This window comes from Labrus bergylta, chromosome 6, assembly GCF_963930695.1.
Source record: "Labrus bergylta chromosome 6, fLabBer1.1, whole genome shotgun sequence".
In the NCBI taxonomy this organism is placed as follows: Eukaryota; Metazoa; Chordata; class Actinopteri; order Labriformes; family Labridae; genus Labrus; species Labrus bergylta.
The window spans coordinates 30,971,100-30,995,254 of NC_089200.1; the positions used below are offsets into that span (position 1 = coordinate 30,971,100).

Genomic DNA, 24,155 nt, shown 5'->3' on the forward strand with positions numbered 1-24,155 from the left:
AAAGTTCCATTACATAAATTATTGAACAACCTCCAGGTTAAACGGTTCAGAAAGAAGATTTAATGAGTATTTCATTTATTCTCTTACCAGCCACACAACTGATTTCCAGAATAAATCCCAACAGTGGAATGACAGAGACTGCCGGAGCCATCATCCAACAGAGGACATGGACACAGTCCTCATGAACACCCAGTAAAGACCCCCCCCAAAAAAACCTCAGTAATGTGATAGTAATCCTACACTCGCAGATTTAATCCTTTGTTTTTCTTTTGTTTTTTATATTCCACGGCTGAGGAAAGTCTGTGAGAGTCATGAAGATGAACAGCGGAGCAGGCAGCGGGCGGTGACCAGCGGGGTGTAAAGTGCAGCTCTAAATGAGTCACCCTGAATCTGATGACGATGGAGACACTTCAGCCAAACAGGGAGGAGCAACACGCACACACGCACACACACACACACAGCCTATAGAGTGGTTGGACACTGAACAACTCAATACACTGAACCATGAAGAGTGTTTGAGGGGAGATTCATTAGTTGTTGAGTTATAAATATATTAACTTACACATTAGCCTTGAGACTGATGATAAAGTCTGGAAACACTTTACATTAAGGTGCTTGTAATAAGCATTAATAATAGGTAATAAGTCACTTATAAGTCACTTATAAAACCTTATTAGATTCTTATTAACATAAATAAGACTAAGTGTTAATATAGGCATAATTAACACATTTATTATGTCTTATAAGACACTTATAGGCTCTTATTAAAAACCAAACACTTTATATACCGTCATAAACAGTAATAAGATATTTATTAACATTGATAAGACTTTTAGGTTCATATTAATGCCTTATAAAGATGAATAAATACTTTATTATGCACTAATTAACTGTTAATAAAGCTCCTCTTGATAAGTGCATGTTTCAGTATTTATTAATCTTTATAAGGCATTAATATGAACCTAATAAAGTCTTATCAATGTTAATAAATATCTTATGAGCTTTGATAAGTGGTCTATAAACAAGTTTCTTTGTGTTAATTAATATCTTACAAGCCAATTATAAATGAATTTATAGTTTAATTAACACTCATGAAGTCTTATTAATGTTCATAAACATCTTATTAATGTTTATGACAGTATATAAAGTGTTTATACGTTTCTAATAAGATCCTATAAGTGTCTAATAAGACGTAATAACTGTGTTAATTATGCCTATATTAACACTGATATAGTCTTATTTGTGTTAATAAGAATCTAATAAGGTCTTATAAGTGACTTATTACCTGCTATTAATGCTTATTACAAGCACCTTAATATTAGTGTTACCTAAAGTCTTAATTATTGGGCTTACAGAAGTTAAATCCAAGGAGAGTAATCATTATAGAAAAGAATCGATTGCACAGTGTAAAGCAACGCTCTATTTGACAATGGCCCAGTTATCAAATCATACTTCTATAAATCCCAAAAGTGTTTACTGAGGATTTCAATATTTTATGTACTTTGAAACTCTTGAACTATACAATCTTTCTTATTTAAATAATGGATAGTCTTTAAAAGTACTGAAGTACTTCAGACCTTCAGTCCCTTTTTTAAACCAAAATCTACAGTGAGAGAAAGAGAGAGAGAGAGAGCTGTCTAAATTACTCAACATTAGCCATGTTTTTGTGCCTCAGTAGACAGTGCGCAGGGGTTTGCCAATATGTGATGTGTAGGACTTCTGTATTTTTGCCGCGGTATAGACACATGTATCCATATCATTTGATCTTTATCAATTTAAAATTCTGGAACCATGACAACCCTACTGTTGTAGTTCATTTACCGGGTTGTAATGATTGATTCATAAATATGTCTCTTCAAATTCTACTTAAACATTACATTGCTATCTAATGATGTTTTCCACTGGAATTCAAAAGTGAGGATTGAAGTACTTCACCTGAGGAGGCGGGGGGGAGGAGGTGTGTGTTTTGATGCTGGCGTGGATTCAGCAGGGTTATTGGGGGATGATGGGGTTGTGTGTGTGCTCCATCCACATGTTTCCTGGCCTGGTCGCTTCTACAGGGACTCTCTGCTCACCAAACCGCCCACCCTCCTCCTAAACAACGCTTCCTGCAGGGCACACGGCTCACTGAATGCACCTCTGGAAAAGGTGGAAACAGAACAAAATTTCCTTTTTTTTTCTGCTTTTGTTTTCCAGAATACACTTTGAACAATAGACCTCTCAAAGACAAAGAGAAACACAAAAATATTTTAAAGAATCTCTGGGGAAAGAAGGAGAAGGAAAGACTTTTAAAGTTAAAGATCATTTTAAAGTTTCACTTTAGTTTATTTCTGTCAAAGTAAGTCTGACATTTCCAGCATTATGCTTTTTTTTCTAACAACTGTTGGCAAACAAACATAGTCATTTCAAGATCATACAAAAATAATCTCATTTATCGTAAAACTGTTTTTTTTTCTAGTGAGAGGTGGAGAAAGTTTGCATTAATCACTTCTGACATCATCAAGTCTTGATGAGTAAAAAGCTGTTCATTTTTTTGGCAGTGTTTGTGTTTATGCTTTGCGATCATACGAGGGCTTTGGGAGGTCAGTGTCCCACAATTCAACACAGAAGCATTCATGTACTGAGAGAGGGAGGGGTGTGTGTTTGTGCATTCACTCGTATTGTTGTGATTGACGCAGAAAAGAGGGCAGAGTGCAGATAGCATCTGACGAGGAGAAAAACCCGACTTCTGAAACGAGAAAAGGAGCATTTAGATGAATTTTAAATTAAATCTTTGTGCTACAAGTGTTGAGTTGTTTTTACCTCTTCTAAGCCTTTCACTCTTTATGCACATTGGTAGTTGGTGAAGTTGTGCCAGAAAATCCTCTGCTTCTGCAATAAATGAAAACAAGTTTTTTTGCACCAATGTACCATGGTTGTATTATAAAATGTTTACAGCATTTGAGGCAGAGCCCTGTTCATTTCTGTGAAAGATATTTTTTCTTTTTCTAAAAAAACAAATATATATATAGAGATATAAAAATATAAATATATAAAAATAATTCCAGGCTAGCTCTACATTGTCAAAGAGAGAAACTCTGGTCCAATCAAAACAAGCTAAATCACGTATAAAAGCTTGTTCGTAAAAGTGTTTAAAATCTCTTTTAAGAAGAAGCCGAGGCTTGGTTTTGGGAAGTTTGGCATTTCAAACTGTTGCAATGGCACAATGATCACTTAAATCATTTGCAAAAAACCCTATATGGGTATACTTATGAGGGGCATTTGTCAAAATTAAGTCCAGTAGGGTTGATCATATGGGTTGTTTAATATTAGGATGAGTTGGACTATCAATCAGTTGAGACAAGTTTAGAGAGTCACAAACAGATCTAAGGCTGTCTGAGGCTGTGGACAGCCAATCACAATTTAGATCCCCAACCAAAAGTAGCTCACTGGAATTTAGTCCAGCAACATAGCTAGATAAGGACGACAAGGCTTCCAAACAGGCTGAAGGAGGTCTATAACAACAACTGAGATAGACTGGCCCTGAGAGAATTCAAGTTTCAGGGCAAGAAGTTAAAATTGCTTGCTGATGGTCACAGATGTTAGGATGGTAGCATGGAACTTATTTTTAACATAAATAGCAACGCCACCATCTTTTCTGGGCCGATCACAACGAAAGACAATGTAACCTTTAATAAAAATATATTTGTCTGAGACCGACTTACTAAGCCAGGTTTCAGACAATACAAGAATATCAGTATCAGTTGACTGTGTCCAAATCTTAATTAGGTCCAATTTTGGGACAAGGCTCTGAACATTAATATGAATGATACCAAGGCCAGTTCTGGCTCTGACTTCCTCCTGTCAGGAAGGTAGCATACTGTTAGTTCACATCAGAAAGTTCTGGATCATCTGGATGCTTCTCTCCGATGATTTTAATAGTTTAACAGCAGAAGTCGTATGTCTTACAGTGACAAGCTAGCCCACTGACCCACACTCACTGTCAAGTCAGTGGGACAAACTAAATGTCACAGTGGACGATCATCTCTGTATACCTCATGAGAAAACTAAACTTTACGCGTACAGTTTTGTTTACTTTGTGGTCATCTCCAGGAAATTGAATAAACTGAGATTCTGATCACTGAATGTCACAAGGTAAATTATACGTGTGTCTGATCTGTGTCTGTGAGCGCCCTCCTTTGTACTCATGTATCATGTCAAATGACCAGTCAGGGCTAGCTTGCAGCTAACTAGTTAGTCTGTCAGTAATAAGGACAATTCTGCTTCATTTGATAACATTTGACAACATCAACGCTAATTGAAATCCACACAAAACAGAGACAAACAAGAAGCTGTAAGAGTGTTTTTTGGTTGAAGTATTCAAATCAAATGCATCTCATCAGAAGTTGTTAGGTGTCGTACTGTGTATCTCTGTATGAAAAGGAAAGTGGCAAAATTCAAGCAACACAGACATCTATGTTTTGCAGGATTAAAACATTTTTAACAGGATAAAAGTTTCTGCTTTTCCCTGGCAGAACCTTTCAGTTTAGTTTGAAAGAAACATATATATTGATGTTTTTTAAAATCAAATGAATCTGTGATCAAAACTTAGTCTACAATGTTTTTGATTGTGTGCTCAATGTGAACTTATTGATTTATATTTCTGCCACACTAATGTTGCGCTGCAGCCTTCTGGGGGGCCTGATGAGGGTCCGGCTCTTGGCACAGTGAACAGAGAGGAGGACACTGAGGGAAGCAGGAAACAGTCCACACTTCCTCAGACAGGATACTGTGCTCCTCTAAGAGGCATCCTGGACTCTAATGCCTCAAAGACCTTATCACGTCTTTCACACAAACACACTTCTTTCCCTCTGACACATTTCTGCGCTGAACAGAGCACAAACCCACACAAGACTTATGATCCCGTGAGAAGAGAACTCAGCAAAAGCGGAGCGTGAGTGAAGCACCGAGGCCACGAGGTCGCTCAGCATGTTTGGTCAAACTGTCCTGAAGATCAAAGTGTGATAAGCCGATACAGAATTTAACTCAGAACTCAGATATTCACAACATCTGAGAGCAAAATATTCTTCTTTGTACTTCACATTTATCTATACATCCTACTTCTACAATATTTAAGTTAACAAGCCATATTTACTTAATAGATTCACGTTAATGAGCAGACAAATTTTAACAATACAAAATTAGGTTTGAGGGGCCCCTGGGGTCCCAACATACTCTAGAGTCGACATTGAATCTACTTGTAAGGAACTAGGCTAGTTCTTTACGATTGACTCATGTGTACACTCTTGTTATTAGAATCTTAATTAGAGCTGATTGGACAATCAATCATTAAGTCATTTGCTGATCAAATAATTGTTTAAGTATTTTAAATGTGCAAAAATACTCAAACCGAACTGATTTCAGCCTCTTAGTATAAAGTATTGTCTATTAAAAAAATGATATGACTTGGGCTTTGAGACTTATATTTATTTATATTTAGGCTAATTGTGTTAACCCATTCATTTATTCAGAAATATATCGCTATAATATCTCAAAATGAAAACGACAGCTTGATGAAATCACTATTTGAGTATGGACTTTTTTTTCACACTGTTGCATACAAGGTTTGCTGACAACAAACTAGTAAGGCTACAGGCATTGACACACATAAACATGGGGTTTTTAACAACCTCGTCATCTGTCACACTCCAAGACAAGCTATCAATTTATTTTTTTACCTCTATTTGTAGAAACATTTGGCTCTTTCTGGTGGCTGAAGTCCTCATGGGGGCTGCATGTTGTTGAAAGCATAGAAATATATTATAAACATGTTTATATCTTTGGTTGAGAGATTCAGGTGCTGCCACCTGCTGTTGGTTTCTCATTTTAAACTGAATGAAACGTTTAAGCATTTCAAGTTACAGTTCAATATATTTCACACAACTACTTGGCAAAGCGGTGTCAAAACAATTTAATAACTATTTGGTGTTTCCCTTCCCGCCATTATGGGTGTCCGTCGGAACTATTAATTTTGTTTCCCGTCGGTCTCTCTTCTGTGTTACACACAACAATGTCTGCGCACAGCAGAGCTCAAAAATGATGTTGAAATCCGTTTTTCTCAGCTTTGTTGATGTTTTTTGGTCTTCTCTGGCTTGTGGCTTCCTTGTAGCTTTCTGTGCTCACAAAATTTCGCGACACCTGCCGAGAGGACACGAAAAAAGTCATGTTTACGTTTTACTTCAGGATCTTATCAGGTACGGAAAAACGAAACACCTGAAACGAGACGACTGGCTGCAAGTGTTTGACGTCCCGAAAAGGTAACGATTTGTTTTTTAAACAGACGATTCTTTTAAAGCTACGAAAAATGTACTCTAAGCTATGATAACATGTTGTTTATTACCAAATATTTAAACACTTTACATCTGTTTATGGCAACTTAATATAATTAGGATGCATTTATTGTAAAAGTTAGACATTTCAACATTAAGAGCCTTAAATAAAAGTAAAAAATATAGTTACAGTAATTTGATACCTCAGAATTTATTAACAGATTTCTGTTTGTTTAGAAGTTTCAAAGGATTTCATGATACTTTGCTTTTTATTGAGTCTTATAGAATCCGTATATATATTTATAATAGTTGTGGACGCTGATAATGATGGATGTATTTAGGCTATATTAAAATTTTTATATAAGTTAAATGTATTCATATTAATTTAAAGAATATTGAATTCATGGTTTAATTTCTGCTAATCCTGAGAATATTATAGACGTTATGGTATTTATATTTGCTGTCATTTATATATATATATATATAATAGGTTCAAAGGGTGAATGTGTTCATGATAATTTGATTAAAACATCTTAAAGTCCTAACTTAATCCTCTTTGTTCTGTCTCAGATGGTTCTGGCACTTTTATGCCGTCTCTGTTTGCTGGAATGGTTTTCTTCTGGTCTTGTACCTGAACTTCACCTTTCAGAACCAGTCCTATCCATCATGGCTGAACAGACTGTTAGACATTTTGACGGGTGTACCAAACTCTGACAGTCAAGGTAGGTTTGAATCCTCTTAGCTCATGTTCTGATTTGCACTGGTAGTGTTATTGCTGGTGGATTTTCCAGCTGTGGCTGGACCGAAATCATTGATTGATTTTGGTTTACAATTTAAGACATTTATGTTGACATTTATTTCTAAAGCACTTTCCAAATGATAAAATGGGAGTTCATATTTATCTGACTGCTTGTCCTCATTGATGAAATAGCCATGTGCAGTAATATAGAAAATAGAGAATGCAACCCACCGTGATATCGAATCATTGACATGATAACTTAACGTAATCGGATTGAATCGTTAGACTGTTCATTAAGTATTATTTTACTATTAACAAAACAATCGATCAACTCCCTCTACATACATTTCAGATACAGTCTAGTCATGTTCATGGCTGTTCGAAGACTTCCCTGACTCCTTTAAATGCATTCAAGGAAAAGGGAGCTGACAGTTGTATTGGCATCCAAGACACCACTAGAGGGAGCTGTGTGAAGCAACAAAGGGGCATCACATTCGGACAAACTGCTGTCAGTAAAATATGATAAATACAAGGAATGCCTATTGCATTACAAGGAGGATATATGGCCCAGTTAAAGACAGAAAGTCTGTTTTTTTATTTTACTTTTTATTAGCAAATAAAATATTATTTTCATTTAAATTTCTTGAACAGTTCAGTAATACAATAGTGAATAATATTCAAGACTTCTCGAGTTTATCTTATTTTTTATTTTTGGTATAACAAGGCCTATGTGCGCCTTAGTATGTCTTACCTCAGGGAAACCCCCACCCCCTCCAGTCCATCAGGGATAGTCTCCCATTATGAGGGGCATGTGTGAACATCCCGGTCAGGGGAGTTTGAGTAGCTGAAATAATTGCTATATATTGCTATGTCATATTGTGATTGTTTGTGTCTGCAGTCCCACAGCTGGTCACTGTGCTGGTGCAGCTGCTGCTCTCCTTCCACTCCCTGAGGAGGCTGCACGAGTGCCTGTTTGTCAGCGTTTTCTCAGACGGGGCCATGCATTTGGTGCAGTATGTGTTCGGTCTGGTTTATTACATCATGATAGGGCTGACGGTGCTCGGATCAGATCGTCTTGAAAGAGGTGAAAACTTAACTAAACTCTTCTCTACAGCTTTCATTCACAGCTTCTGCTTTGTGGTATTAATGTTCCAGTTTGTTTTTCTCTCAGGCTCTGGACCTCTCCTCTCCCAGCTGAATTGGTGTCATGTGACAGGAAGTGTTCTTTTCATCATGGCCTCACTGATGCAGCATCAATGCATGGTCCATCTGGCCGCTCTTCGCACTGGGAAGTCAGGTAGGCAGAGGCCATTGTCTCTGGACCAGTCACTAAAATAAAATAATGGAAAGAAGAGAGAGAAGAGGAATGGCATTTTTCCAAATCTAAAGCGGTTGATTTTTAAAAGAAAGGAAACATACCCAGACTTCAGTATTGTTGGGCTTTAAACAGAACTGACACCCTGTCACTGACCCATGTCAAACCTTTACAATATTTTTTCATAATTCAGGGGTCACGATGACTAAAAGGTTTTGTTCCACAGTGGATTACCGTTTTAAAACTTTGTAATGGCTGTGAGATAATCCTCAGGAAACTGAACTACTTCAAATGATTTCCAATCATTCTCACATTTGAATTGTACTGTGTAATCTAAATCAAACGTTTCAAAGGAGCAGTACATAACTCTGACACCTAGCGTTTAAATTAAGTACTGCAGTTCAAATTCAAAACATTGGAGAGTGCTGTCTTCCCCCCCTCCTCTCTATATTCGATGCTCACACAGGTCACCATGTGGTGGACTCTGAAGCTTCAGTGTTTATCCAGCTCTGCATCGGTCTGTAAACATTTCTGTGTTCTAACCTCTCTCCATTTTTCAAAAGCATCTCCAATATTTATCCAAGGTTTACAACGTTTCTGGTCAGGGAGCTTTTTAAGAAAAAGAAGAGGCTTTTTTAGGTCTGGTAAAAACAGTTTTATCTGAACCAGCCTCCATCGCTGCACCCGTTGGTCCGCCTTCCTTCTCTGGTCCAAAGAAAAACAAACCTTTCGCATCGGAATCTAAAGTTTATCTAAAGAAGGACATACTGACTGCTGCATTGTTGTCAGAGAAGCCAGCACTTCAACATAACATGTAACCTTAACTTCTGATGATATTGTAAGGTCATTTTATCATTTTATTCAGAAGATATTTTACACATTGGTCATTTAAAACACCAAATTCACAAAATAACATAAACAAACCGATCGATGCAGCATCAAACCGTGTACGTTCTGTATTCTTATTAGTTCATAAGTTCATATTTAGCGAGATTTAAACTGCAATAGTTCACATGGTCATTTTATCCCGGATTAGTTTGAGTTGAACTCATGAACAAACAAATATGTTTAGAAATACGGTTTCCCGCTTCCTGTGAGAATTATGAATTACTCAACAAATAAATACAATAAAGTGACTATTGTTTCATCACTGCATGCAGGCAGACGGATTTCAATGAATACATTCAACAGCTGTAGACCGAACTCACAAACCCTACATAACAGCCGACAGGGTCTTCATGAAACGCATTGTTTAATGTAATGTGTTCAATGAGCAGATTCCTACATCATTTCTAAACTGCACAAAAACATTGACAACAATTCCAACGCATCGCCTCATGATATAGGTGTTTTTAAAATTTTTTTTTTTTTTTTATTCAGAGCAAAACTGAAACATGTTTTGCAGCTAGTCAAAGTTACAAACGTTTTTCAGAAAGTAAAGAGATACAATAAAACAGGTATAAGACACAGTTGTCTAAACATTCTTATAAAATGAGGTGGGAGTGGTGAGACAAATAAACATTTTGTAAAAGAAAATTCAAAGCTTGGCAAAGCCATTGTGAGTAAAAGTAATATGCCGGGAAAGAAAACAGGATTGTTGTCGTATACATAAAATAAGTTTAAAGTAAAACTTCTCTCACAAAAACGTATACCCAAGTTTACAGTCTTAAATCATAGATGTTGTTTTTTAAAACTCTTTCTCTTCGATCATGCAGCCTGGATTGTTACCTTTATTGTCACTGCACATTGTGCAACGAAATGTGCTTTGCTCCTTAAAACAAAAAGCAGCATCCATCATATTCAACCAAACATGAATACAGATTAAAGAACAGTTGAGTGCCTGCTGCAGGAAGATTGTTCAGAGCGAATATGTGAGCCAGAAAACCAAAAGACTCCCACAAAAATACAGATTAACGCAGCTTTAACTTAACACAGACAGGTATTAACCAAAGTTGTGAGAGATGAATAATAAGGGTGGGTGTATTTGATGTTTTTCAGGATCTGTGGAGACGCTGGCTCACAGACTTCCAGAGGGCGGCTGGTTCGAGCTCGTGTCCTGTCCTCATTATTTGGCCGAGCTGCTGCTTTACGTCTCCCTGAACCTGATGTATGGAGGTGTTTCTCTCACCTGGTGGACCGTCTTCCTCTACGTCCTCTTCAGTCATGCTCTGGAGGCTCAGCTCTGTCATGAATTTTATATCAGTAAATATGAGTCATATCCCAGGAACAGGAAGGCTCTCGTACCCTTTGTGCTGTGAGGGTATCGTCATCACTGTTTCCGTTCTTCTTTTCTGGACCTGTGAAGTCCTACAAGATTCATTTCCATCCCTGAAGATGGAAATTAGCTAGCTATCTAAATCTGGTATAAAGCATCTCTTCTCTTCTGAGACTAATGTTTTTTTTTGTGCACTGTCCCTGATTCAAATAAACGATTAAATTAACTACAAAACTGGGAAAGACATGACAAGGTGTGACAACTCACCTCTCAGCATTGATTGACAAGATGCTCTCAAACAGGTGAAGCTGCTCAATAAGTGACAGCTAGCGGCTCTCGGGCGAGAATGTGACGTATGGCAGAGATGCAGGAACATTAACAGCGTTAAAGAGCTCCAGCATGTGAGACGGGAGCTGTTTCTGCTGGAGAAACTTTAACTTGTTTGAACTCAAACGATGATTTATGTGGCCAAAATATGGATGTAAAAAGTGTTTCTACAAATTAAACGTCTTATAAAACTTAAGATGATATCCAAATAATGTATTCTTTTATTATTACTTTCATTGGAACATATGAAGTTTTGCAAAAAAAACAACTATTAATGCAGGCACTACAAAAATAAACATTAACTAAAGAGGGGGAAATCATGAAAATGATTGTTGCAAATGTTGTAAATGGTTTTTGTATCTCGACATCGTTGTAAATGACGGAAACCTGAATGATTTTCAAGGCTTAAGTAAAGGTTGATGTCGAAAAGCCTTTTCTGATATTGGCTAAATCTTCAGAAAAACTACAACATAAATTGCAGTTTGTTTTTTGAGATACTGCTCTTCAATACAAAGCAATCCAAGTGTGAAGGTGAAATCTGTTTGGTTTTTTTTGTCCATATTTTTACTGTAAACTGTGCTTGGTTTACAATTTTTTTGTATTTATTTATCAATTTAGAAATAATCCCTACTGATTATTCTGATTATTAAAGGCCTGTCAATTTAAATTAAAATGTATCTTGAAGCTAGTTAATTTCCGTTTATATTATTGTTACTGATTTAAATCGTTTTAATCTGTTTGTTTAATGATTTATTGGGACTGACAGGGTTCCCATTGTCTTTAAAATCCTGAGAAGTCATGGAATTTTAAACATTTCTTTGTGGTTCTTAGTTTGATTTTTTTCAACTCAGACTGTAATGCCAAAAAAAATAAAACACCACATTATAAAAGTACTTAATAAAGAGAATATTAACAGTTTAAAGTTTACACATTGACTGCCCTTATATTATTCTAAAGCAAGATTTGATTTACTGTTGGGGTTGGTTTAGGTGGAGTTAATTGTGTTTGTTTTTTTGTAAATGACTGTATAATTTAAAATGTTTGTAATTATGGATTATTCAAATTATTTTCCCCATTGCTTTCTATGTTGTTTCATCACTATTGTTTGGTATAATTGAAATCTGAAAGAAACGTTACATAGTAAAGTTCTGTTTCGTGTGGTCATTGAGTTTGTATTATTTTTCCTTGACAAGTGTTGACAGTTTATCAATTAAATTGTGTGAGGTCAACAATCTACTGCTAATTTGCAGCTCTTTGTCTTAGGTCTTTCATATATCTAATGTTGCATTCAAGTGCTCTTGCTCTTTCATGTCCCGAGCTGAAAAAATGTTTTGTTTCTAGTTTTAAGCCTCAATGTGGAGACAATGTGGAAAATACAACAAGAACAATGTGTATTATATTGTATAATATTTCAGAAGTTAAATATGTGACTCTAGAAAATAATTTTAGAAAATAATAGTTACTTACTCCCCTATGCAATGTGACATTTGATAATTAATCAATCATGAATTTAGTTCAAATTACGTGAATTGATTAAACAGTTTTCGGATAAAGTCAACGTTTTATTTTTCGTCCCCATTTCAACTCGTGAAAGGCGGTTACAAAATTTTCCATGGAGTTTCGTCGATGTTCTTCCGATTTGAAAAAAAAGTTTTCATTCGGACAACCCCTTTTCCTATTTTTCCGATATCACGTGAATGCTCCTGAAGTAGATATGTACCGACAAGTAAATTGTCCAATGACTGAGCTGCCCTGTACGCTACGTCAGCGTACGACAACACGTCACTCCTTTTATGGTCCAATCAGGTCTTTCGTCTGGTTCAGAACCCGGCAGCAAGATTCTAACTTCCGCTCTGAATGAGTTCGGTCAGTTTGATCGTGACGTGTGGTATTGCCGAGGAGTCCCTCAAATTGTGCATGCTGCTAATATGAGGTTATCCAGTTCTGTTGCTGATGATATAAAGTGATAATCTGGAGGGAAATAAACTCGCTGAGTGTGTTTAAAAAAGTGTTTTGTGAGCAGCTATGCCTCTCTGTGGGAGCGGAGGAGACGGACGGGCTGGTAGAAATGTGATGTGCCTCTTGTTGTCTCTCGCCCTGCTGTTGTTGTTGTCTGTCGGAGTTACTGCAACTCCAGAGGAGGATAAACCTGTTCAAGAGCAACCACCAGCAGAGGTAACACACTTATTATAACTAATTATATCGTCTAATGTCGTCGATAGGAGGGCAGCTCTCGACACCGGTGATAACGCTGCTTCGTAGCTAACCCGAGCTAGCCACTACATGCTACCTGAGACACATTTAACATCGTGTTCCGGGTGAAGGCTGTAAAGTCTGTAAATGGTTAAAGATAGCTGGAAGAGCTAATATTTGAATATTCAGATAAGATATAAAAAGGATGTAACGATACAGTCAACCCACGTCACGCATAACATTGAGTTATTTCAGGATACGATTTGTTTTCACCTTTTATTCTACAATTTTCCAAAACTCTACAAAGAAATGAGATAAAAGTCCGTTTATGGATGAATATAATTATTTAATTGCAATTCTCTAACAAATATCCCATTTTTCTTATAGATATAGGTAACACTCATTTTGAGGTTGTATAGATACACAGTGCCAGAATATTTTACTTCGATATGATTCTTGTTGTAATCAAACGATATCAACACCTGTTGCAATATGATGATACAAATAATAATAATGAAAATAACAGGGTTCCCATAAACCTGCAAAACCTGGAAAATACTTGACCAATATTTTCATGAAAACACATGGAAAAGAAGAGAAAGGGCAAAATGTCCTGGGAAATGATGTTAACATTCTGCTAAGTTCCCAAAACTCATTGTTATCTGAAAGGGCCAAATTATGTTGAGGATCATAACAAATAGTTATGATACTTTATGGACAGTAATACTAAGAATATACGCTGTAAATACCCCTAAGTCACATTACACTGAAGCACCCACAGGATCGATGACTTTTTTTTTTTTAACCTTTATTTAAAAAGGAAATCCCATTGAGATTAAACTTCTCTTAGTAGAGAGACCTGGCCAAGGTAGCAGCCAAAAAAGCATTAAAAGACAACGTAACCTAAAATGGGAAAACCACAACAATAAAAAAAACATGATCATAAACAACACAACATGCGAAAGATCACATATTAAAAATGGGATTTGTACACATTAAGGTATCTTAAGAAATGTAGGGGCAGAAACTTAAAATAATGTTAAATTAATCATGTTTTTCAAATGTTGAAATATGAGTCAGTTATGGCTGCTTATTGTAGTTTTTATAAGGTTTATAACATTGTTTTTTTCATTTAGTTTTAAACAGTTTTAATTAGCATTTTACTATGAGAAGTTGGTCAACATTTATAAGCATGTAAGAGTTCATGATCATAGCCATAGACTGGGTTGGGTCTTAAGACCACCTTGTTCTGGGTCTACACACCTCTAGTCCTCCACTGACTGTCGCTCACTGTGTGATGACTGTTTCTTGTTGCAGAAAGCCACGACTCCCCACCCAGTGGGCCCAGCAGTCCCTGAAAATGACTCCAGCAAAGGAAACCTGGGTTTCATTCACGCCTTTGTGGCCTCCATCTCTGTCATCATCGTCTCTGAGCTCGGAGACAAAACTTTCTTCATCGCAGCCATCATGGCCATGCGTTACAACCGGCTCACCGTGCTGGCGGGAGCGATGCTGGCACTGGGACTCATGACTTGTCTCTCTGGTCAGTACACCTGGATACTCACTGTAGTGTTAAGTTATTTCCTCCTTTATTTTGAATAATTAAAGAAGTTATTGATGTTTTCTCCTGACAGTGCTGTTTGGCTATGCCACCACCATCATCCCCAGAATCTACACATACTATGTGTCGACTGCCCTGTTCGCCATCTTTGGCATACGGATGCTGAGGGAGGGGCTGAAGATGAGTCCAGACGAAGGCCAGGAGGAGCTGGAGGAGGTGCAGGCTGAGATCAAGAAGAAAGATGAAGAGGTGAGACAACTTTCTACACACTTTTCCTCAGGAGACAAACTACCTTACCCAGAGGCCTCTACATGAACAGTTAAAGCGATCTCTGGTTATATCTAGTGTCAAGAACGTAATATGCAACGACTTGGCTGCAAGCCGAGCTACTACAAATGCCAATGTGATTTCAATCAGGAGAGACTTATTTGAGAATGAACAATTATTTATTGAACAATTTAGAATTAAACGTCTTTGGGGGATTAGACTTCATGTACTCGGAGGGGTAATGAGGCCAACAGCAGGATAGGATACCCCCCTATGGAGTCTAGACCCTGGTGGTGGTGAAGAGGAATGGAGGCTGTGAAGAGGAGTGGGCTTCAGAGCCTGAATCTGGACTCTGCTGACCTGGAATGGAGGTCTCTGGGGCGGTGGTGAGTTGCAGTGGTTGAACTGAAAAGACAGAATGACTGTGGAAGACAGAGAACTGTTTTAACATTTGGCAGCAGCAGGATGATTGGTTGAGAGAGGTTGTGCCTGAATCTGGTTGGTTAATTACTTAAAGAATAAACACCCATAATCAGCTGATCACCAGAGCAGGTAGACAGAGGAAGTAGTTTAGGTTGAAGTGAAAGGATGAATGAATTAGTGAAAGAATATAACCAGTCTTCCTGTCTGAACTTACACTGAGCTCCGTTTAGGTGATGTCACAGTATTTTAGTCACTAATTTCCTCGTGTTTGAGGGTTACAGGAGTTTATTTTTAATGCTGCCCCTCAGTCCCACTCTTGGGATTTCTCTTTTGCATAAGACCGGCTCTTCCTACCGGAAGCTCAAAATGTTTTCTAGTTAAAAGTGGGCGTGCACTCCCACATGAACCTGGCATACAGGCAAAAAAAGAACGACAGACTTACTGTTGTTTCTTTTTCTGTAGTTCGATGCACTGTCCTTATTTATTTATCCTAATCTACAAAGAAAGCGAAGTTTGTCATCAGTGTTAATAACATTAATATTGTTGGGCTCTCTCTCTTACCCAGTCTTCAGCGTTTCCCCTTCTCACTGGCGAAAAACGTTTACATCATTTCATCACAAGGAAAGCTGAGTCATGATGTTGCTCTTTCTCAGGACAAGAAAATGTGGCATTTTCACATGCCAGAGAGAATTACTCAACATTTATTTCATGTCTCAGCTTGAGGATTTAGATGTGAAACTAATGAATCCAAAGTTATGCATGATCCGGTTTTCTCCACTCTTAATCCAAAATATGTTTAATAAGATGTGAACCTTTTTATATCACCCGGTCGACCCTGGGAGGACGGGGGTTCATAACCCACAGCTCTTGTAGAATATATTCCAAATTCCTTTTGTTGGGGGTTTTCATCCCTTTTATATAGAGTCAGACATCAGTGACAGAGAGAGGGGGGAGTGTGGGGAAGGAGCCACAGGTTGTCCACGTAGAGGAATATAGCCTACGTTCATGGGGCACGCGCGTTCATTACTAGGCTACCTACACCCCTGTGCTATGTGTAGTTTGATAGAAACAGACTTCATGTGGAAAAATATCCTAGATCCTGGGAGGAGAATCTCTGGATAAAGTCAGAGGGAAACATTTGGCTTTTTGCATTCACACATGCAGCTTACCCCAAAAACTTTTTTGTGCAGGTGTGAACAAGACTTAAGTTACTAATAGGAAATCTTTTTTTTTTTTTTTTTATCCTGACTGACTGATCTGCTGTGACGTTGCTGAAACACACTCTGGTTGATTTTCTTGCAAATTGAGTGATCTATTATAAAAGGATTGCAATATAGGAGTAAAAACTGTTTTTTTTTTTGTAAAATCCCACCATCTTCTGCTTTTGTTTTGCAGCTCCAGCGGACAAAGCTGATAAACGGGGCCCCCGACGTGGAGTCCGGCTCAGGGGCCGGGGCCCCCCAGAAGAAGTGGTTTAGCTTCATCTCGCCCATCTTCATCCAGGCGCTCACACTCACCTTCCTCGCAGAGTGGGGCGACCGCTCACAGCTCACCACCATTATTCTGGCAGCTCGGGAGGTTAGTCATGTTTTGTTGTAAGGCACACACACCTTCCAGGCATAGTATTTGTGTGTCAGGATTGTCAGGTTGGGATTGTCAGTGGGACAGAGATCCACACCACAAACTGGAAACAGCGCTCTCTCTGTTGAAACACTGATGAGTAAATATTCAGGAGAGTAGATGTTTAAGTTTCTACAACATCAACATGAAAGACGTTCCTTTTTAATCTCCCAGAATCCTTTTGGAGTGGCAGTGGGCGGTACACTTGGACACTGTTTGTGCACAGGGTTGGCTGTTATAGGAGGAAGAATGATCGCACAGAAAATATCTGTCAGAACAGGTGAGATTCAAAATGTCTTTTCTTTCTTTTTTTGCTGTTCATGCTTTATCCATATGTACAGTCCCAGTCCCGCTTAAATTTAGTATTTAACTCTAATCATGTCTGTTGAAGAAGCTGGATGCAACTTTAAAACACAGTTCAACCTGTTTTTGATGTCTTTGTAAATGGAGAGGAGTTTCTAGACTTCATTTTGATATGATTCACCTCATTTAGTTCATAAGAATAATAGTCTGAAGAGGCAAACAAAACTTGTATTAAAACAGAGTCATAAATCATTATTTTACCCCTGGGGGGGAATACAGGGTTTTCATTTGCTCTCATACAGAATTTCAGCATGAGGAAGTATAGGAAATGTTAATAAGAATAAAAAATCTGTGAATAATTTACACAACACAAATACACATCACAGCATATAGAAAATCTAATCATGGGCATGTTATATACATTAAGTTACCTGAAAACACTGAAGATTAGAGTAATCCAGTTCACTCTCCAGATATGTTCAGATCAAGTTAAATGTATATCAGATATTTGAGTGAACAACGCGTCTCACACTGAAGCTTCATAGTGAACCTGAGTGAGCGTGAAACTGGTCGTCTTGTTTCTGCTCCAGCTGCACCCCGGATGAGTAGCACGGCTGGGGCACCCATCGGTTCTTATCTGAAAACCTGTCTGAATTGAAATAGGTTTTTCTTTCCTAGGAGTTTAATTTAAAGAGAGACAAAGTAACTCTTCAGTTTGAGGATGTGCAAAATATATATATTTGTTGATTAATCATTTGGCAATATTAAAGTCCCAGGTAGTGTGTTAAATGTTCATGTATCTGCCAAATATATTTCAATGAAGCATTATCAAAGTATTTTTGATGTTGATCACTCATCCTGCACTCAGTGGCGTCAACTAATTTTGAACCAATTAAAAAGCTTTGTCGAAGCTAACGGTCTTATCTAATATGTAATATACACTGCCTGGCCCAAAAAAAAGGTCACCCTCTCTAAAATTTTGTTGGACTGCCTTTAGTGTCACACTAATGTCACAAGATTTTTCCGTCCAGTGTTGCATTCATTTTTCACCAAGATCTTGTATTGATGATGGGAGAGTCAGACCACTACGCAAAGTCTTCTCCAGCACATCCCAAAGATTCTCAATGGGGTTAAGGTCTGGACTCTGTGGTGGCCAATCCATGTGTGAAAATGATGTCCCTGAATGATGTCCCTGAACCACTCTTTCACAATTTGAGCCCGATGAATCCTGGCATTGTCATCTTGGAATATGCCCGTGCCATCAGGGAAGAAAAAAATCCATTGATGGAATAACCTGGTCATTCAGTATATTCAGGTAGTCAGCCGACCTCATTCTTTGGGCAAATAATGTTGCTGAACCTGACCAACTGCAGCAACCCCAGATCATAGCACTGCCCCCACAGGCATGATGGGTGCATCACTTCATCTGCCTCTCTTCTTACCCTGATCACTCAGGGTAAATCTTCCTTCTAGTTTTTAATAATGTGTTGGACAGTTTTTAACCCAATTTTAGTAGTTTCTGTAATCTCCTTAGATGTTTTCTCTGCTTGATGTAAGCCAATGATTTGACCAAAACAGACTAACATCTTTTCCACGACCACAGGATGGGTCTTTCAACATGGTGGTTTAAGAAATGAGAAGCTACTCATTGCATCACTTGGGGTTAAATAACTTGTTGCCAGCTGAAAGCTAATCGCCCATGCAGTTATTATCCAATGGGAGGCTCTTACCTATTTGCTTAGTTAAATCTAGGTGGCAACTTTTTTTTTTTGGCCAGGCAGTGTAAAATATATAAACTTCTAATTTGATCATGAATATAGAATTTATTGTCCACAAACACACACCGACATTCTCACACAGCCAAAGTCAAACAGGCAGCGCTGTAAGTCGACTAAAGCTGTGACTGAAGATCTGCAGCTCCAAGAAACCCTCTTAACTCTGCGGGGGGAAAAGTTTCAGTAGTTTGAAGCTCTCAAGCTGCTGAGATGCTGACGGCATCGTCTGACACTCTGGTAGCTGGTTTTAGAAAGTGAGGCATGTTTATTCAGCAGCCAATCAGCTTGTTGCAAAGTCAGCTGGGATAGTCAGCTGTGGTCTGTCAGCTGGTTGAAAAACTGAAGAAAGCAGAAGTTCAACACTGACAGCTACAGAAAGAGCCCAGCACTATTTTTAGTCTGTTTGGAAACTCTTCATTAGATTTTGTGTAGTTGTGTAATGTGTTTCAAAACACAACATCATTCAATATTTCATCTTTATTGAAAGATAAAATGTGATTCATTCATAACAAGACACTCCTCCTTAAGACTACATGAAATAAAGATAAGACAGAAAGATAAAGTGCTCTGTACTGCTGTTAATCACCGCTTTGATATTCACTTTTATAAAGTGGGTGTTTTTCTTTTATGCAGCGCTAATTAGTCTGTTTGGTTTGTTTTTAAGATTTATTTTTGGGCTTTTAATGCCTTTATCTTAGAGACAGGACAGTGGAGAGTCAGAAATTGGGGGTAAGACATGTGGGAAAGGAGCCACAAGACAGATTTGAAACCCGGGCCGCCCACTTGAAGGACTTCAGACTCCTTATATGGAGCTCGCACACTAACCACTGGGCCTCTGTATTTAGTCTGTTTTCATGTTAATTATGTTGAATTTCAAGTGTCTGATCATCAAGTATTTTCTATTCTAAAAAAAAAAAAGAGCATTCAGGCTCTTTTTTGTTGTTGTATTTTTTTTAAGTACAGGCAGTAAATTACACAAGTCCGTACTGACAGTAACATGACGTACAAATATAAACAACAAACAGAAGAAAACAACAGTTGAAGTTTTATATTCATGAAGAAGAAGAAACAAGATGAAAAATACATGAGAGAAAATAAAACACAAAGAGTCCCCTCTGTAAATCCATGATTTCAACAAAGCTACCAGAACATTATCCCAGTTTGTAACCATTCTTTTTACCAAAAGATGACTTTACACCTTCAGGGATCCAGACTAACTTTTTGCATTGGTTGCACTAGTGCGCCTAACTTTTTTTTTTTTTTTAGGTGCACCAGGACAAAATTTAGGTGCACCCAAATTTTTCATTGCGTCACCTTTTTATCACTCTCCATAACTTTCATATAATGTGAATGATTTTTAAACAAGAACAAGGTGCAAAAGGGGCGCAATGGTTAGGGCGCACGTCCCATGTGTTGAGACTCTCGTCTCAAGCGGTAGGCCCGGGTTCACTTCCACCTGTGGCCCCTTTCCACATGTCATTCCCCGCTCTCTCTCCCTGGTTTCCAACTCTGTCCACTGTCCTCTCTCTACATTAAAGGCACGAAAAGCCCAAAATAAATCTTTAAAATAAAAAAAAAATAAAAAAGATAATAAGGTGCAAGGGTGTCAAAGTCCTACTGGGTCGGGGGTCAGATTTGTTTAAATGAGACCTCAAGTGGGCCGGACTAATTTTGCAGCCATCACTATAATTGAACACATGGATATATATTATGAAGAAAGCGAGTTTCAGGTTTGTTCTTGATGTTTTCATATAAACCAGCAGAATGATGGTGTTTAATTTTTGGAACAGTTCTCGTCCAAGCAGCCCAACATGAACATTTGATGGAGGACGTTTAAGATAAATATAAAGGACTTTAGTCCAGCTCGTCCACAAACTCACAACAAACAAACAAACAAACAAACAAATATGCATGGTGCTCCTCTTCCTGATTAGAAAACCTGCTCAGTGATGAGTGTTCAGTTGTACACATGTTAAGTTGCTCAGTAGCAAAGAATCGATGGTTGTTTCTGAACTGTTCTGAAAGGATTTTGTTTTTTCCTCCACAGTCACAATCATCGGGGGCATTGTCTTCCTGGCGTTCGCCTTGTCTGCGCTCTTCATCAAGCCAGAAGCCTAATTGGACGAAAGACTTTTCAGGTTTTCTCTGTACATAAAAAAAAAAATGTCAAATGTGCTGACGTCGCTGTAGAGAGACTTTAGATTTGATTCTTTAAGTGTCCTCGTCTCCTCACAAGCCTCTAAACCCAGAGTCATTTTCTTCTTCAGAGGTTTGAAAGACCACTCACTCCTGACAGTCTTAACCTGCAGTACACACCAAAGACTCATGGGAGGTGTAGTTTTTTGAATGAAAACTTTGTAATGTTTTATTTAGTGGGATACACTAAGAAACCCTGAGAAGAAAATGTTGAGTTACAGAGGCTAGTGAGGAGAGAAAAAGAGGGATGTAGCTCTTAAAGGAGCCGTGTCCTCTTCACCTCGTCACAAGGTGTTTGATTGTTACTGAACTCCGCCCTCCCACTCGTCTCCAGAAGCTTCAGTTGGCCCCGACGTGCAGTACTCCCCTCTCTCTCTCAGTCAGACAATGAGCCTGTTTCATCACTTCAACCCTCTGTCTTTGTTTTTAAATGTTGAGTTTTGTCTGGCTCCCCCTGAGGCCTGGTGACTATGGACCGAAGAGACACCTCAGAATGAGCTGCCAGTTTCCCCCCATAATGTAAAACCAAATTATAATGTGAGGGACAAACTGAGGACAGAAGAAGAAGCACATAGAGCAGTGTTTTTAGACATGAACCACTAGAATACCTCCAAGTACAGATTCCTGTTTTGAATATGTGTGTGTGTGAACGCTGAGCAAATAGCAACACCATAACCTACAAAAGGAATCAAATATTTATAAACCTGGTCCTATTTAACACATTTAGCTAAATGAGTTTTTCAGTTTATCAAGTGCTCTCGTAGGTTTCTTCAGCAACACACGTTTTCTGATGTGTGATCTTGTTTTTAGTCACTGACAGGCTCATGAGGTTATTATATGTGTTAAAGAAAGGATGTCTTCCTTCTTTTAAAGAGGAAGAACCTTTTTTAAAAGCAGAAATACTGCTTACATCACACTCCTCAAAGCCACCAGACCCTATTTACAAAGTCAGTGATTTAACCTTGAGGGGAGACTAGCTGGTCTCCTGCTGCTTCTGGTTGTTTGTGTCATTGTTTTACGTTAGAGTTTTATAAATTGGTAGTTCAGAACCAACATCTGTTGTAAGGCATGATAACACACAACAACAAAAATATATATATACACGCTACATGGCAGCAGAAGACCACAAACTCTTGTGTTCTGCAAAGTGAAATCATGTGAGGTCAAATGACTGTTCCTGTCAAAAGAGTTTGGTGACTTTGAAGAGAGCAAACTTCTATTTATGGTTAAAAAAACATGAAGGTCTATCTCTGTAGGGATCCTTTGTGTAATGTTGTCAGACATTAACGGTGTGAGCCTGTCAGGGAGCAACACAACAACTTATCGTGGATGTGCTTTGATTAGAGTTCCAGCTCTACAGGAGGAGCAGATCTTAAGCTTTTTGTTTACCATAAAACCTCAATTAATAGTCTGGGCTTTAATTTACTTAAGTCTGTTAAATGACCCTGCCCCCTATTTGGGACCGACATCAGTACAAGACAGGTGTTAATGTTCTTTTCAAGCAAACCTCGTGCACATCAAAGATGGGAAGTACCATTAAAACAGTAGATTAGCACCAGAAAGAAAAGTTCACTGTGCACAATGTTAGGATATAAACAAATCAAGTTACAAATCAAAAATTAGATTGATCTTTTTAAGACAGTAAAACAACCTGCTGCACAGCTGGCACACATAAGAGCATCATTCTGTCTTTCTTGGACACATGTTGAAATTCATCTTTTTTTTCTCCACATTGAAACTCTGAAAATGAATCAACACTTAATGCAAAGTGCGATCTAATTGAGAAACATGCAGCTACACCAGGTTAGTAAAGGGGGACTGGGCCTTTAATTGGGATGGGCTTTTATTTTGAAGAATTTGTCATTCAGACACCCAAGATATCTAAAAATAGAGTCCAGATTCCAAATACTACCCTTCATTAAAAACTCACCAGCACCTCTTAAAAAGCTCATTTTGTTAAGTGGATTTTATTGATCGGGGTACTTCTCATATCCTGATCCTGCTGCCAGTATTTCAAATCAATCATAAATCAGACAGAATAAAGGCCAGTACACGTCCTCAGGTTAACTCTGAGTTTGACTCCTCTCTGCTGCTGAAACACAAAATCACAAAACACTACAACAGGTACTGAACAAAAGACGGAAAGAAGTCCAGTGATTGATCCTTTAAGACAAACGTACAGCATGAATATGCGTCACTCCTTTAGCCAGCTGTGTTTGTAGTTACGGTGAGACCTGAACACAGCGGTGTAGTCCACGCCCACGTTTCACTTTTTATTTAAAGTGGTGTCTATTTATTTAGCTCAATGTCTTTCTGTTTTAATGTACTGTAGACTCAGACAGAGGGAGGGGAGGTCACTACAAACAAGACAGCAAATATTTTTATAGGTGATTGTCAATATTTGACGGACTCTTCTCAACTGTGAAATATTTCTGTTTGTGATACAGGTGGGCTGACGTGTGTATATAAATCTCAAACACTCAATAAAAATGTTTCATGTGTCGTCTGATTTCTCAATGAATGATTTCTATCGTCTTCAGCTCAGGAGGCAAAAGAATAAAGGTAACAATAGAACAAAAGTGAACACCATTATGACAAAACATTTAAAAGATAATATTTATCATATTTATTTTCTCTTTAATTTTGGTGTATATTTATGAAATTCGAACAAATATAAAACCATTATTCATCTGGTAGTCTGGTAAGTTTGATTCTTTTGATTTTGGAGAAAGTTAAGAATTACGTTTTTTTTTTCAAAATGTTTGTGTCTTAAAATCCTGCTTACAGGTCATGATTTACATTTTGTAAATCATCTCTGAATTATGAGGGGGAAGTAAACATTTGCTTTTCTGAACTATTGACCTGAATATAGTTAATTTAGGTGTGATCTAAAACTGACCGGCAGGTGGCAGC

The 24,155-nt window shown here is 38.0% G+C and overlaps 3 protein-coding genes across 5 annotated transcripts in view; 2 read left to right on the forward strand and 1 right to left on the reverse strand.

Annotated features, from left to right (window-relative positions):
* kdr (kinase insert domain receptor (a type III receptor tyrosine kinase)) overlaps positions 1 to 360 on the reverse strand; it is a 34,784-nt gene extending 34,424 nt beyond the window's left edge. For all 3 annotated transcript variants that reach the window (XM_020643788.3, XM_020643787.3, XM_020643786.3), the window contains exon 1: positions 88 to 360. In XM_020643788.3, coding sequence (XP_020499444.2) covers positions 88 to 154 — 67 coding nt within the window. In that variant the 5' untranslated portion in view covers positions 155 to 360. The remainder of the gene's footprint in view (positions 1 to 87) is intronic.
* Positions 361 to 6,028: 5,668 nt separating this feature from the next.
* On the forward strand, positions 6,029 to 12,068 carry srd5a3 (steroid 5 alpha-reductase 3). The gene is made up of 5 exons (XM_020643778.3): positions 6,029 to 6,296; positions 6,879 to 7,030; positions 7,946 to 8,131; positions 8,219 to 8,344; positions 10,361 to 12,068. The coding sequence occupies exons 1-5, from the start codon at positions 6,076 to 6,078 to the stop codon at positions 10,618 to 10,620; spliced, it is 945 nt and encodes a 314-aa protein (XP_020499434.1). The 5' UTR covers positions 6,029 to 6,075; the 3' UTR covers positions 10,621 to 12,068.
* Positions 12,069 to 12,747: 679 nt separating this feature from the next.
* On the forward strand, positions 12,748 to 23,744 carry tmem165 (transmembrane protein 165). Its single transcript, XM_020643785.3, has 6 exons — positions 12,748 to 13,079; positions 14,415 to 14,640; positions 14,732 to 14,907; positions 16,744 to 16,926; positions 17,143 to 17,248; positions 21,094 to 23,744. Exons 1-6 carry the CDS (start codon positions 12,930 to 12,932, stop codon positions 21,162 to 21,164), a joined length of 912 nt encoding a protein of 303 aa, XP_020499441.1. The 5' UTR covers positions 12,748 to 12,929; the 3' UTR covers positions 21,165 to 23,744.
* Positions 23,745 to 24,155: the final 411 nt, after the last annotated feature.